At 40.2% G+C, this 16,355-nt stretch overlaps 1 protein-coding gene across 1 annotated transcript in view; it reads left to right on the plus strand.

Annotated features, from left to right (window-relative positions):
- DUS4L (dihydrouridine synthase 4 like) overlaps positions 1-16,355 on the plus strand; it is a 40,351-nt gene that overhangs the window by 15,679 nt on the left and 8,317 nt on the right. Inside the window, exons 6-10 of the mRNA XM_035332457.1 lie at positions 219-311; positions 3,629-3,729; positions 5,375-5,525; positions 10,718-10,853; positions 13,522-13,633. Of these exons, the coding sequence (XP_035188348.1) occupies positions 219-311; positions 3,629-3,729; positions 5,375-5,525; positions 10,718-10,853; positions 13,522-13,633 (593 nt within the window). The remainder of the gene's footprint in view (positions 1-218; positions 312-3,628; positions 3,730-5,374; positions 5,526-10,717; positions 10,854-13,521; positions 13,634-16,355) is intronic.

Raw genomic sequence — 16,355 nt, forward strand, 5'->3', positions numbered from 1 at the left:
CCCTGCCCGGCCGGGCGCTGCGGCGGCGATGGGGGAGGCCGGCCCGCTGCGTGCTGCCTGCGGCCGAGCGGCCGGAGCGAGGGGAGAGCTCGGCACGGTAGGGACACCCCCGTTAAGTTGTCCTAAAAATATTTTTTCTACTCTCTGAAATTCCAACCAGCTCTCGACAGTGCGGGGGCCCGCCCGAGTCGCGCTCAGCCCCGCAGGCCGCCGGGGACGATGACTTTCCAGTGGACGGCAGTTGCCACCTTCCTGTACGGAGAAGTAGCAGTGATCCTCGTGCTCTGCCTGCCGTTTATTTCTCCCTTGAGGTAGGAGTTAGCTGCGTGCTTCTCGCCTGCTTTATGAGCTTTTCCTTTTGGTAAACGTTCAGCTTTGCTGCAGCTTGAGCTAGTTGGGATCTAAGTGTGCTCATTTTGACACGAGTGTCAGGCGTTTCAGGAAACCAAAGCCTTTCTGAAGGAGCTTAACGCTCTTTAAAGCTGTGAAGGAGCTTTTTTTTTTTTTTTTTTAAACCCACTGGTAATTTTTTTGACCCCCCTGCTCACTTCAGGGGGAAGACTTGGTGTTGATTTTGGAGCAGCCAGCATGCAGGAAGTTTTCTGCCTCCCCTTGCTGTGAACTAGGAAATGAGATGACACAGCGGCCTTCTCAAGAGCTGTTTATCAAGTCTGCAGCGTTTTGGTGTGCACTGGGCATTGTGGGTGCACAACTGATAAGGCACATGTGACATTTCAGCTAACCATGTGTAGGCTTGTAAGACGTGTAAGGCTTGTAAGAAATTTGTGGTCATTTGTTTAAAAAAAGGCTTCAGCTTGATGCAGAAGGTTCAGGACTGCTGTAACAAAAGCCTCCATAAAAGTATATAAGCAGAATAAAATAGTAGTTCTTCTGGAACACAATATAAACGTTAAGAAAAATGATTTGTTCTTGCAAATGCCCTTAGTAAGGGAAAGAAATAAAACAGAAACAGAATGTGTTAATTACCCCCATTATATGCAGAGGCCTGGCTTGTAGTGTTGTCTTAAGATTGTTTCTTCTAAGTAGCTGTTCAAATTTGGTAATGCTCTTTTTATTTCTTCTGAAGAAATACAGCTAGCTTCTCCACATGATGCTATAGGAACAGTTGTGGTTTCTTTGCAGAATACTAGTAACTAAAAAAAAAGTTCAGAAAATTTGCCGCTGTCTCAGTGCTGTATAAAACTGATAAATGTTTTTTTTCTGCATCTTTAGATATATTCAGAATGAAGAATTCAGTTTTTACTGTAATATGTTAAGCAACAAGACCTAAAACAAAAAATTGCAGTGTGCAGAGTTATAATTTGACAATTTAAACCCATGGGACAGTCTTGAAAACGGTTTTATCCTCTGCAGCCAGTATCGCAACTTAAGAGGAATTCAGCATTTCAACATAGATTGTTGAGTTTCCGTGTTTTCTTCTGTATTCTAATCAGAAGTGCAATTGTATGTAAGAAGGGAAAAGCATTGTGGGAGTTGTAATCAGATTATTAATAATAATGGCTTATGTGAGGCAACTAGCTGCAACAGTTTCTTCAGGCTGATGACACATTGAGAGTACTGAAACAGGTTTCAATGATGACTTAAATAGGACCTGAATTGAGTCTTTGAAGCTGAAAAACAAATTCAGCTACTAAAAATTGTTCAAACTTTAAAAACAGTGCTTTTAATAACATACAGTGGATTCGTTTTATGTTTGATTTGTGGCATTCAGTTATTCTTTCAAACAATAGTTTCTGAAATAATTAAATAATTTTATCCTTTGTGATGTGGTCAATTATCTTGTTAGCAAAACTGCCACAGGAATCTTATAGGGTTAAAGATTGGGTGTAGCTGTTGTGAGAGTGTTGGAGGGCAGCAGTTCTGCATCTTGGCAGCCTGAGAGCTGGTTCTGTCACAGGGTAAAGCATGCGCAGCTAGAGAAATGTGAAACTGCTGTTCGTCGAAGTTTCTGTTTCCTCATCAGTCAAGAAACAGATAGTTTGCATCTCTTGTGCCTGTGCGGTTTTTTGGGTAACGAACTCCTCTTCAAATTTGCTAAAAGGATTTTAAGTTCCTGGGGAACAAGTATATTGACAACATAAAAATGCAAGTACCCAAAAAGACAGAATTGTACTGCCAAGTGATTGCAGCAGCTACCGTGGCTGCCAGTATTGTAATTTGGAAGGATTATATTTATGTGGCTTCTGTCACCAAAAGGCAATACAGCATTAATAAAAGTTAACGTTACTTGTTGAAGGAAAAATAAGCATGAAGATATAATGTAGGGATACTTTGCAGTAAAGAGAGAGAATTTTTAGCCTTAATATAACTTAGCAATATAGTTGGTCTAAGAAGTTCACATCAGGGAATCGCTTCTTAAGTGGAGATTGGCCTAAGACATGAAGAATCACGTATGTAAAGAGTTAACAAGTAGGTTTCATTTGAGTTGTAACTTGGCTTAATTAAAGTAAGTAGCTTTTTGGTCAATACAGACTACGACTGTCTGTTATAAAGAATTCAGATTATATCAAAATATTTAAATGGAATTATTGCACATAAAATGCTAAAATAATTCTTAATTCTTTCTGGTGCAGAACATTGTTGGAGGTGATACTACTGTCTAAGTTAAGTTCATAGTAGATTGGAAACTACTTAGAGGACAAATTCTAATCGTCTCTGCAAAATGTAAATAGTCCTAACAAAATTTGGAAATGTTACCTGGTTAATTAGATGCTGACTAGTGTGTCTGCATTACATCCTTTATAGCATAAGAAGGTATGTATTTATGCAGTAGCACTGATTCTAACCTGCAGCAAAGAGAGCTGTCTGGTCTGTTGTTGTCTCTTCTGGGTTTAAATTCATTTGAGCATCCCAGATGTTCTTTATTTGTTCTTTAAGTGTGAATTCTTGCGGATCCCTCCATGTAGTAATATTAAAGAGATGGTTGTTTAAAAGAAAAATAAGTGGTCTTTACCACTTTTGCAGCTCTTCCTGTCTGAAGCTGTTTCATTAGCCAAAAAATTGATGCTCTTGAAAGGGATTCTTGATAAAATAAAAACATGAGACTTGTCCTGTTATTGTCATTTATATGTTAGAATGTAGTAGGTCCTACTACTTTATAATTATGCAGACTCATCAATGTAAAAGATGACCCTTCTGAAGAAAGATGCTGGAGACGATCTTAATTCATGGGGGGTTGGTTTTGTGGGTGTTTTGGTTTGTTTTTGTTTTCAACTTGGCAACAAGGAGTATAGTTGGGTAGAAAAATGACAGATTTTACAGTCTTCACCCCATCCCTGAATTGCGATAGCAGTCAGGAACAAACACAAAGTAATGCTAAAATAAAATCTAAAATAAAACACATCTGGAGAGTACCTGCTACCATATGATACCTTTTTGTGTTGAACCAACTGTCTTTGCCTGGATTGAGAATGAGAGGGGAAAAAAAGCTAGCCTGTTGAATTGTTGGAAGTTATATATACCTAATCTAAATTATATTGCAGTTAAAACAGCTGTTTAGAGACCTTACTTAAGTCTCATATCAATAACAAGGCTTTCTTCCGTGAGGTTATATTACGCTTTTCTTCTAGTGTTTAATTATTTTGAATAACACAATGCTATTTTACAGATGGCAGAAGATTTTTATGATTCCTCTATGGAGCAAAATAGCCGTTTTTTGGAACAGGATGTTCCTTACAATAATAGTTTTACTGATCATCTTGTTTCTTGGTAAGTGTTAAATAACTTTCTAATAAATTGAAAAAATAAGCTGTTATATGGAACTCATGGCAGTAGATTATTTACATGGATTCAAGTCTAATGTATTTCTTTAAAAGTTCTACAACAGAATGGAAGAGGAGAGGGCACATGCAGGTTTTGTTTTGGGAATCCAAATACAGTAGTAATACAGGAGTGAATGAAGAGGAAGAGTGGAGTTTGGTCTCGGCTGCTGCTTGGTTTCACTTTCTTACGCAGAAAGCTCGATTCCTGTATGTGGCAGAGCTGTTCAACCTGCAGTAGATGGCACTCTTTCTCTCAGCTGCTGTTGAAATAATGCACCAGAATATGTCAAAGCCCTGGGCTATTTGAGTACTTATACTCGGCACAGATACTAAACAGCTGTTGGCTACACTTGTTAAAGCCTGAGGTCTATAAAGGAGGAGTGAAGCCTAAGTGAAACTGGAGCATGACAGATGACTGTCTGTCTGAATTCACGTAATGTCTGTCCTGGTTTGTGTGGTATCCCCTTTATTTCAGGGGTGGAAATAGTTCTCCCACGTGGATAGTAGGGGATTGTTTCCAGTGCCTTACAATGAAAATGCTGTTTAATTCCAAGCTGAGAGAAACATACAAATGTACTGCATATATAACGAAGTCAGGCTAAATTGCAGTTCTCTGTTCCTAGTAATGAACACAAAGTAGTGGAAATGCAAATAAACTTTTTATGTCTATTAGAAGATCCTTAGCATCCCTAGAAGTAGATATTTTAGTAAATGGCTTGAGATTGAAAACTGGTGGATTTATTTTACTCTTTGAACTCCAATTGGAAACCTTAACCAAAACTTGCTTTGGTGATTGTTGTTTATGTTGGAGGAGAGAGAGATTTGAGACAAAGTAGAGCAGCAGTGAGATAATAGATTACTGCAGGACAAGGTTCTTCACACAGCATGGGGATATGGTATTTTGTTTGGTCTTAGCCTTCACTGCATTGTTCAAAGTTTCACTTCAAATCTGTGTTACTGTAGTCTTTCTATATTGATGGATGTTACAGAAATACTTTTCTGATGTGGTTTAAGCATAAAAGTAGATACTACTGCTGTGGTTAGGAAAACGTGCTCATCTAACAAATTCCATGTGAGGTAAATGCTTCAGAAGGCCTCTCTTCTTTTTTCCTTCTCTTTCCATTCGCTTACAGTTTGTCCACTGGCTGGGTTTTAATTCACATTGTCAGCAGTGACTTTTTGACACTGTTGGGTCTCTGGTAGCACTTGTAGAATGTGTTGCTTTGGCCAGGTTCCTGGTGGATGGGTGCAAATGTTGGAAATAACTGTTCAAGCATGTTTTGGGTAACAGTTTGGCATGTCGCTGGAAATGTGTTACTGCTTCAGTGATTTATCAAGACCTGTCTTTAAAATGGGTAGGTAACAGAATCATTTAGGTTGGAAAAAAACTCTTAAGATCGCCTAGTCCAACCGTTAACCCAGCACTGCCAAGTCCACCGTTAAACTGTGTCACTAATGTGGCTGATGTTACACTTTGCACTCTGCCTGTATGCTGAGCAAAAAGTGCAAATACCTATTTCTAGTTCTATGTCTGGTTTCTCATCTGTGCGTACTCAGAGATATGATTAAGAACAATCTTTTTTTGTTTACAGATGCTGTTAGAGAAGTTAGAAAGTACTCGGCCATTCAGGTGACTGAAAAGGTTGCAAATGTCAATACCAATGCCATTGATCATATTCATATGAAACTCTTCCGATCACAAAGAAACCTCTATATCTCAGGTTTTTCCTTATTTCTGTGGCTGTAAGTATAACACTTTTTGAATTTCTACATAGCAGATTTCTTACGGGAGCTATTGCACAAAGTAATGCAACTAGAAAAAAAGATAAGAAGGCTGATTTCAAGAGATTAAAAAAAATAAATGCAAGCAGATTGGCTATGAGGTAAATAAGATCAGGGGAAATAATCACTTACAAATGTTTGAATATTGGAAGGATATGTGAGCAACACATGGAAAGCAACATGTTCGGAATGTTTGAGAAAACATTTTGCAGGAAAAGCTTCTTCAGGGAGTACTAATTTTTTCCATACATTTGTCCTGTTTATTTGTCCTGTTTTTTTTTTTTTTTAAAAAAAAAAAAGGAAAACGAATTAAAAAGGTCACAAGCTATAGCACTGTTAATGCCAGCTTGCAACATATTAAGATTATTTTATTGCATCCTGCTGTGTTAAGAAGCAAAACTTGAGTTTGACTTTAACCATTTCATCTAAAGCTTAAAGTTAGCAAAGCTCCAGATTCCAAGGGAAGTTTCAGACGTTATTTCAGATTGAGCACTTAGTGGCAGCTGGCCTGCTGTGATATTGTAACCTGAAGTGTGGTATCTCTTTCAAGATGTTTGAATACAGCCAGTCACACAGGGTAACAGAAAGGACAAGTTGGAACTGCCCAGCGGCAGCCGAGACTACCTGCAAATCTTCCCAGTAGCCATGGCAACCTTCAAATCTTCACAGCTGGACAAGGAGCACATGAACTAATTGGACAGATAATGTGAATGAATAGGAACAGGAATGGTGGTCAGAAGATTTCCTACATTTGATGGTGATGCTGGGCAAAGAATGCTGACCCTCGGTTCTGTAGTTCTTTCAGTGAGTTGCTTGACATTCTCTGGATATGCAAGAGGAACACAGAATAAGAGAATGCCTGGAATTACAGAGACTTGTGATGAACTTATTCCCCTTGGATTAATGTATGGCTATCTTAGTTAATTATTACAAAAAGTTCAAGAGAGGCACTGTACATGAAGAAGCTTCAAGGAAAGTTCATACAAAACTTGAGCAGGAAAAATGGGGAAAAAAAAAACACAACCATCTGTAGTCTTGTGCAAAAGTGATAGGAGTGTATCATTCTTCATCTTCCTGCAGTAAGGTTAAGTAAATCTGCACAAATGTGTGTTCGATCTCTGCTCCAAGGGAGGAACAGTTGGATTGCGTCCTGTACTAGAGTTAGAAGCTGGTCCCTCAGGACAGTACTCCCACGTAATTATCATGGAAGAAAACTTGTCAGGTGGCCATAATAGATATAAATAGATAATTGTGGAGAAAACTTGTGCACTTGAAGAGGCTTGCTGAAGGTCTTTTGGGGGCTACTGGCCTTTCACAAAGATTGAGAAGTAAATATTCCTACAGTAATGGCTAGAGCAAAGGACTTTTCTTAGTAGTTTTGCTTATCTGTTAAACAGGTATGATGCCAGAAGACAGAGGGGGAGGGAAGTATTTCTTGGGTTTCCTTGTTATATCCTGCTACCACCACCCAACCAAGTTAAGGCCACCTGTACCTGGTTCATTCCTTGGATCACTTTTGGTTCATTTTAGTGCAGTGGCTAAATGGAGAATCCCAAAAGAGGGGTAGATGGAAATTCCCCAGATGGGGGAGGCTGGAAGCTTGTTACTTCTGGTAATACAACAAACTCCTCCACCTGTGGGACAGCAATTGTAGGCCACTGGGAACAGATGAGGAAAATGACCTCTAATCAGGGAAGGTAATGGGGCCAGCTGAGTCTCCATCTGTCAAGTGTCTGCACAGAGAAGAGGAGGGTCATAGGCACACAAGACTGTCCCCCAGGTAGGACAGAGATGCCCATCTGCTAACATGACTTGATGTCTCAGAAATGGAGGGACCGCCAAGGTCTGCCTGTTAACCAGTGCTGCTCATCCACTTGGGCATCTTGGGGTATGAAAAAGGACTACAAAGCTGTGGGAGCAAGGGGAAGGGACAGGAGGACGCAGGGGGTGCTCATTTCAGTTTTAGTGAGGGGAAAAAAGGATTGAGTGGACGCATTCATCAGGTCAGTGTGCGTGGGTGATTTTAGTGTATGGGCTTCTGTGATCATTGGACCTTTGAGGAAGAGGGTGTCTGAAGCGGGGTCTCTGTGAAACTGAAAATGGCTTTGAACCAGGTATGTCAGGGGAGCAACATGCACTTGAGAAATGAAGGCTTAGGGAAAAGCTGGGAAGCGTCAGAAAGACAACACAACGGGGAAGGCTGTTGTACATCCCTTGTGAAAGCAGGACGACTGGAGGCCAATCTTTGGTGTTTGAACACAAGTGTGTACAGCACGGGAAACAAAAAAAGAGGCTTTAGAAGCTTGTGCACAGTTGCAGAGTGTCCTGTGTTTGCCTGGGACAGAATTAACTTTTGTCATAGTAGCTGGTATGGTGCTGTGTTTTGGATTTAGGAGAAGAATAATGTTGATAACACACCAATGATACTGCAGAAAAGCCCTTACACTAAATCAAGGACTTCTCTTCTTGTGCAGCCCTGCCAGCAAGGAGGCTGTGAGTGCAAAGCCTGAAAATGTGGAAAGGAAACATGGGCCAACTGCTAGTCAGGCAGGGGACTGAATGACAAAGGATACAGAAAAGACTGAGGCATGGGGTATCTCATCACCAGCCTCACATCACCTTGCTTTTTGTTCGTAACATCTGCTCCCTGGCCTCCCAGTTCTAGGAGGGTCAGCAGGAAATGTAACATTGCCCGCAGCAACAGCAGGTACAGCTGAAGAGAACTTAAGCAAATTGGACATACACAAGTCTGTAGGATCCTAGAGTGATCACGTGCAGAGGGATGTGCGGTATCCTAGAACAAATTCATGCAGTGGCTGGGGTCACTGTGAAGCTGTGCTCTGTTGTCTTTGAAGGATGCTGGTGATCAGGGAGGTTTCTGATGACTGCAAAAAGGCACGTGTCTCACCTGTCTTCAAGGAGACGAGAACACAGGGTTTGGGGTACTACAGACTAATCGGCCTCACCTCAGCTCTTGGAATGGTTGTGGAGCAAATCTTCCTCAAACATCACGACCCTGGAAATAGCCTTATGGTGACTAGGAACAACCATCATATTTACCGAGCAGACATCATGCCTGATCATTCCCGTTGCCTCTGTGATTAAATGGCTGGCTATGTGGGTAAAGGGCAGAGCAGTGGATGCTGTGTGCCTTTAGCAAGGCCTGTGACAGTCTCTTTTGGTATCTTGATAGCCTAACTGGAGAGGGATGGCCTGGGGAAATGGAAAAAAGAAGTGGGTAGAACATTCACTGGGTCTTCAGGCTCAAAGGATGGTGATGAGTAATGTACATTCCAGCTGGTGTTCCTCTGGGACTGGTACTGGACCCAATGCTGTTTAATGACCTCATTAACAACTTGAATGATGAGTCAGTGCGCTCTTAGCAAGCGTGCAGACTGTTAGAGTCCAAATCAGAGTGGCTAATGGCCTGGAGGGCAGGGCTGCTGTTCAGAGGGAGCTAGAGAGCCTGGAGAAACGTGGGGGCAGAAACCTCATGAAGTTCAGCAAAGGCAGATGGCAAGGCCTGCATCTGATAGAATGACCCCATAGAGCGTACAGGCTGGGAACTAACTGGCAGGGTAGAAAGCAGCCTCACCAAAACGGACCTGGGGGTCGTTGCGGACAGCCAGTCATTTATTGGGCTGTAATAGCAAGGGTGTAGCCAGCAGATCAAGAGAAATAATGATTTCCCCGTCTGGTGCTTGTGGGACTGCAACTGCAGGACCACATAGGGTTTTGGCTCCCCATTGTAAAACAGACATTGACTTGCTGGAGGACTGCACACAGGCACCAAGCATGTTGGGCACTGAAACGTGTGACATGCAAACTGGTACTAAAGGTGCTCAGCTTCAGCCTAAGAAGTGAAGTTGAGGGGAAGACAACTGCTTTCTCCAGCTGTCTAGTTGGAAGGTACAGAGAAGATGAAGCAAACTTTCCTCAGTGGATCTGCACTGGCATATCAGGAGTCAACAGGCACAAACTGAAACCTGGGAACTTGTGATTCAAAGTAGTTTTCTACTGTCAAGAGTGGTCGTGTACTAGAAGGACCCTGAAAGTCTGCGGGATGTCTGTTGTTGGAGATGTGGAGAACTCAGCCGGATGAGGCCCTAAGCAGTCTGCTCTGCCTGCTCTGCTTTCAGCCAGACCTCAGACAGGATGACCTCTTGAAGTCCTTTCCAACCTTCACAGTATCGTGATTCTGTTTAGTAATGATGTTTTACTGTCTTCTGGCTGCTGTGTGTTGGATAAACAGTGACATAGAGTAGCTTTTTTTTTATTATTATTAAAAACAGTCAGAAGGTGAGCTTTCAGTGAAAAAGCAAGTGGAAGGCTCTACTTGGGAGCTACAAGGTCTGTTCATATACTTTTCAGTTATGAAAAAACAAAGTGAATTTTCAATTTCTTCTTTTTGAAGAGCAGCCATATAGCTAGGAATTAATTTAATTCAGTGTTGCTTTGGCTTTTCCTTGATTCAGTAACATACCATTTTGAAAGACTCCAAGATGAATAAATAATGGAAGTAGTGATGCAAAGAAGCAATCTAAAGCAAATCTAAAGAAGCAAAACTAGTGTTTAAGTCAAGGAAGGTATTTGCAAAGCTTAGGTTTGAGTGCCAGATGAGTGCTGATGTTCATGCATGTTCTGATTTATACAGTACTGACAGAGTACTGAGAGACTTAATAGGAGGGTTAATTAAATATTGCTAACTTTATTCTGGTCAGGCCTTCTATAAGGGGGGAGAGGGTATCTTTTGTTGTTGTTTTTACTCATGCTCATTACCATAATGTATTACTTGTGTGTTGTATTCAGAGATCCATCATATTTAAAGCACAAAGACACGTAAGATTATTTCGGCCTTTACGCAAAGAGTTGTCTAATCCCCAATGGCTGTGGATTTGGGGAGGAGAGGTGGGTTCCCTTTTCAAGTGAAAAACAGATTTTTGATGGATGAAAATATGTTTTCAGTCTCTTACTCTGCTATTACTTGTCCCCATGGAGTCTGGATGTTTCCCTTCAGGTGCCTTGTGTTTTCATTTTCACATCTGATGTTGAAAGACAGATAAAGGGGGTTGGTTTTTGCGTTTTGTTTTTATTATTATTATTTTTTATTTGTGCTGTGAATTACTGTGCTGTTCACTGTGTTTCCTCACCAGTGTATTGAGACGTACTATTACCCTTCTTACTCAGTTGGCAAAAAGCATGGCATCTCATGCAGCTCTGGAAACGCAAGTAAACGACACTACTGAAGCAGCCAAAAAATACATGGCTGAGAATGAAAGGCTGCAGGAGGTATCTCTTTACCATTTTTCATTTTCTTATGCAGAAAGTAGTACAAAACAATCTGGAGATAAATTCATTAGCAAACTCTGTTCTTTTCTGGTGGAAAAAAGAAGAATCATTTTCTCAGTGTACATAATTCAGAATACCGAATACAAATTTCAGTAGCATTTTATTAACAAAGGAAACTAAAGTGGTACAAGTAAATAGAAGAAGTTCTGTCTTTCTGGGACAAATTTTGTCAAATATTAATAAACTCTTAAAATATCTCTTTGAATTTAATCTCAGTAGAGGGAGACACTAATTTTATTCTTCTTACCCTAAGCAGCTGCCTGTTGAGGTCAGGGCTACAGCAGTTCAGTACAGACAAGCCGACGATACAGCTGTGCTGATGCTGTTTCTTCTAAGCAGGACTTGCTCTGTTCCTGAGATGGCTTTTTCGAACTTGTAGAATTGGTCTTTTGTATTTATTGTATTTTGTACTCTTGTATGTATTTTTATGGTGGATCAGCCTACTCCCTTCTCCGTAAGGCACTGCTGTAATATTAATGAGGGTAGTACCAAACATTTCTTACCTAAAAGAAGCACCACCAGTGGACCAAAACCATGTTATTTTTGGAGAAGAGTGGAGAGAATTAAGCTATCATTTGTCTGTTGTGGTTCAATATACAGCTTTATGCAGGAAGGGTAATAACAAAGGTCTAGAAGGATGAAATCTTTTCTTGGTGGTGGTGACTTTGACTTCTGTTGGAAGAGAATGAAACATAAGGCAAACTGCAGGTATATGAAGGCTTTTGCAGCACCTTTCAATAAGGAGCATTGTCAAAATAAAACTCACTGCAGGTGTGTGCAGGTTTCCTTCCAGTCTGTCTGGAGCAGCATTCGTGGTTACCAGCACCATTTTGTTTGTTTGTTTTTTGTTTTGTTTTGTTTTTGTAGTAAGTTTCCAGACAAAGAGAACAAACTCTGGGCAAAAAGTACCAGAGGGGCTTTAAAAATAATAATAATAAATGCAGGTATTTGAAAGGTATCACGAAATGAGGATCACTAAGGTGTGTGTTACCTATTTCCCAAGTATGAAATGATTCCGAAATCTTGGGAGTCTGGTATTTTGACAGAATCATCCAGACTCTCACCCATAGCCTTGGAGCTTGTCCCTTTGCTGCATCCTGCTACACTTTTTCCTCTCTGTCCTGCTGGGATTTGGCCAAAAGTCCTCTTTTTGTTCTGCATTCACCCTTAAGCGTGTTTCCCAAGCAACACATTCTCTTAGCTGCTTGTAAGTGATAGCCAGCAACTGGAAGCTGTATTCCTGTCTGTTTCTATTTGTATTTTTGATTTTATGATTTGCAAAAGCAATGGTAACCACAGTTACAATCAGCATGCTGTAGCTAGGTCTCCCCTGTGCTGAAAATGCAAAATGTTCGGAATCTTTTTATAACCACATAGAGGAACCTAAGCCACAGTATCTCTGAGGCTTGGCCCCCTGCATTTGTGTTCATAATACAAATGTGATTCATTCTGCTGTCAGAGGGAGGTGAAAGCAATAGCACAGAGGGCACACTGGCTGTAAGTATAAATCCTGTAAGTTTACTTCAGTGTTTTGCACTGTTCAAAGGTTCCATGGAGCACTGGACGTAAGACAAAAGTTTACAGAAATAACTGTATTAATAGAAAGAGCTGAGGAAGTAAAGAAGGCGATGTGAGGCCACTCTAGCTTTATTTCATAACGAATTGGCTATGGTTTTGTTACCAGTAGTGAAATAGAGTCTCTGCTCTATGGTTACAGTGCATCTGGAAACTTTTCTTCAGCTCTCTTCTTTGGATTAACAGTTTTTATAAACTATTCCTGAAGTAGTCTCTCCCCTCTTTTCCTACTCATTCCCAGTAAGCTCTGATACCGTGAGGTCACCCAAGAGTTGTACATCTCACTTCTTTTCTTTTTCTCCTGAAGCATTTAGCACTATTTTTGTCTTCGTCGCAACAGAGACGCTGCTTGGTTGGCTCCTAGAAGCTATATGAGGAAAGGGTCTAATTATGGGGCCTAATCCCTAATGTATGATACTTTAAGACCATTGCTACTGATGAATTAATGATAAGAGCATGCATGAGTATAATAGCAGTGCCAACATTGTCAGGGTGCGGGGAGTATACTGCTCTTGTGTCCAGTACTTACAGGGTTACTCTTGAATCTTTTCTTAGTTTTTACCTGAATTTCAGTGGAAATCTATTCTGACTATTGAGGTATTTTTAAAATTAAAGAGGTAGCTCTGAACCTAAATTCAGGGATTTGTGACACCTAAATCAGGATAACTTGATTATTAGAAAAAGTTGCACATAAACATCACAAGAAGTCCCAGTGTATGTCTTTTTGAAAAGCCTTTTATAACCTAAAAAGAAGTTGTAGGCTTGATAGAGAGATGCCAGGTCCTGTTACGTGGAAGGTAATGCCACGTATACACATACGTATGCAACAAGACTTGATATCAATTTATAAAATTGAGTAGTTTATTATTATTTTTAATTTTTATCCCTGGAAAGACTGAGTATCTGTCTGTGTTGTATTGGCATTTGATAAAACGTCACTTTGCAAAGTCAAGGCTGATATTCTCTGGTAGTTTGGCATTAATATTCAACTAATTTAACCAGAACTAATTGTAGCATCTATGGTTTTTAATAGGCCTTGAATGAACGAGGAAGCAGTGGAAATAAAGAGTCAGCAAAAGTAATTAATGAAAAATTGAAGAAGGAAATTGAGCATTTGAAAGCAGAGTTACAGAAGACATCAAATGGTAAATATTGGTTAAGACCTTTTTGTAATTATGAAAAAGGTTGTTTCAACACTGGAGGTCAACATTTTATTCAAAATGTAGCATTAACTACAGTTTACAGGAACGCTTGGTTTGGGGTTTCTTTACATTTAACTAGGAACTGGAACAATGTCGTCATCATGCCTAGTTTTTAGCAAATGCTTTCACTATGAAAATGTGCATGGTGTAACTTGAACACCCTTCGTTAAATGGTAATCATTAACAAATCAAACTGATGTGTTTAAATGGTGTTGATTTGTTCAGTGGTGACATGTAGAGGATATGGAATCAGTTGCAGGTTGTTGTAGGCATCAGCCTGATCTCCTGGGTTATGTATAGCAGCCAATGTCTGTATAAAATGGGGACGTATGTGGTTAAGTCTGTGTCCAAAGGCTGCTTGCATTTGGACAACGCTCTCAGACACGTGGTCTGACTTTTTTGGGTGGTCCTTTGGGGATCCAGGAGTTGGACTCGATCCTTGTGGATCCCTTCCAACTTGGGATATTCTGTGATTTTAAGTTTGTTTTTTTGTATGAAGTGTTAGGTCAGGTAGCAGGTAAGTCTTTGACCAGTATTGTAAATGTGTATATCTCCTGCAACAGAAGTGATAGCATTATTTTATTTAATCCCTTTTTAGCCTGCAAGGAAACATTCCTTGCAATTTATAGCATGACACTTGTTAGCAGCTTCCGTGTTTAAGGTTTAGCTTGTCAAAGCTGCTTTCTTGGCAATCCGTGTTGAGATAGGACAGAACCAAACAGGTAAAATCTGCTCTATTTGGATCTGCCAAGGTGTGTGATGCTTACGAACAACACCTACTCATCTGAAATTAATGTTTTTAAGATAACACTATCTGTGACCTTGTAAGCAGTAATCAGATGTTCAGACTGTTGCGAAACGGATTTTTGTGGTACCAGATAGCATGTTTTCATCACAACGTAGTACTGCTTTCATATTGCAGGGCGCTGCTACAAAGCTTCAAAAATAGCAACACCAAATATTTCATGAAATCATTTTTCATTGTCCACTGGGAAGGCAAACGAACAGCAGAACAGCTGTTTTCAGCTGGGCTTGAAGCAACAAGAATCTTTAAATAGAGGGTCTCATTAATTTGCATTCCCAGGCAGGTTTGATTGTGGGTTTTCCCTCTCCTGCTGTTTTCTTAAAGAAATGAGGGAGAGCTGCCTTTGAAGTGACAAGATCAATGAAAAACATAAATGCATATGTTTTATTTAAACTAACTGGTGGTATGTGACACTAATAAATTGTAAGCTTTTCAGTCAGGAGTGCTAGAGAGAGCTAAGAAATAAATAGATTTACCACACGCTGGTTCAGCTGCATTCTCTGTGCAGGCTGTTGTTGCATACTAGAAAGATGTATAAATTAAGGCATGCTTGAGTCTTTTTGTTGGGGGGGAAGTGGGGGAGAGGGTTTATTTAAGGAGTGAATCAGGAAATATTTATAGCCCTCCTCCTTATGCCACCCCCCTCATTGCCAAAACATCAAACAGAAAAGCCCGTGATTGTGGTAATTACCAACATCAGCTAAAGGGTGTTGGGGTATGTCTATCTTTTTTGGTAAGTATTCTTATACCTTATTTTGAGCAAGCTGGAAGTCCTTGATACCAAGCACATCTGTAGACACCTTCATATGGAGTGTTAAAGTTTGCACGTGAATTGAACTTGCTGTTTCTTTTGAAACTGCTGCAACTGAGCAGGTAAATACTGAGTTTCACGCTCACTAAGTGTGAGAAATTAATTACATAAAATCAAAGCTGGGATTGTTAGAGGTAAAACAAGCTTGTCAATTTTTTGCATGCCATTGAGCATGACTAAAATGTATCCTTTCCTTTGTGTCCACAAAGTCCAGTCCCTGAGGTTTTGGGGACACTTGAGGGGGAGGGGATTAAGGGTGTAGGTAATGCCACCTGGATATGAAACAAAGCAAAACTAATATAAAAAAGAAAAGCTTCCTGTTTTTTCTGCTATATCAGTAAGAGTCAGATTTTTTTTTTTTTTCTGGTTGGTTGGTTGTTACCCTGCTTGAATTAGAAAACAAATGCAATCCTTTTCACCAGGTAGTTTCAAATATCCACTGCCCTGGTCTGGTACATCTGTAAATCTACCTAGATGTGGTGTTAGGGTGATATATTACGTTGTAGTAGGCTACGTGTTGGAAGGTGAGGAACCTCAATAGAGCAACACTTAGGAATCCTCCTAAGCATAAGTCTAGTTCTTCAGCTTTCTACCTTTTTCAGGAAATACAATCTACCTTATATTTTTGCTCAATTAGCATAAGTGAAATCCTATGTTAAGAAGATATTTTGCCACTTACTGTGCTCTGGACAGGTAGAGGTGAAGAGCAAAAATACAAGGCAAAGAGACTGAGTTAGTGAAATTACTAAAATCTGAAGAATGGTTGGAAACAAGTAACAAAGATTTCAGCCAAATTTGTTTTCCTTTCAGACTTGACTTTCCTATCCCCATTGAGGCCCTCTTTATTGTGGACATGAAGGAAAGGGGGCTAGTTTTTCACTCCTTTATTGCAGACCCACATACTGGGGACTTAATAGGCACCCAGCAGTGTGGCTAGCACTTTCAGAGCCTAAATCCATTTCTAGCATACCTGGACGTGTAAAAACATGACTTCTTAAAAACAAAACCCTCTGAGCTGGTGTTTTATTGATACACTTGTCAGTTAAGGA

This window comes from Oxyura jamaicensis, chromosome 1 (genome assembly GCF_011077185.1).
Source record: "Oxyura jamaicensis isolate SHBP4307 breed ruddy duck chromosome 1, BPBGC_Ojam_1.0, whole genome shotgun sequence".
NCBI classification, from domain to species: domain Eukaryota; kingdom Metazoa; phylum Chordata; class Aves; order Anseriformes; family Anatidae; genus Oxyura; species Oxyura jamaicensis.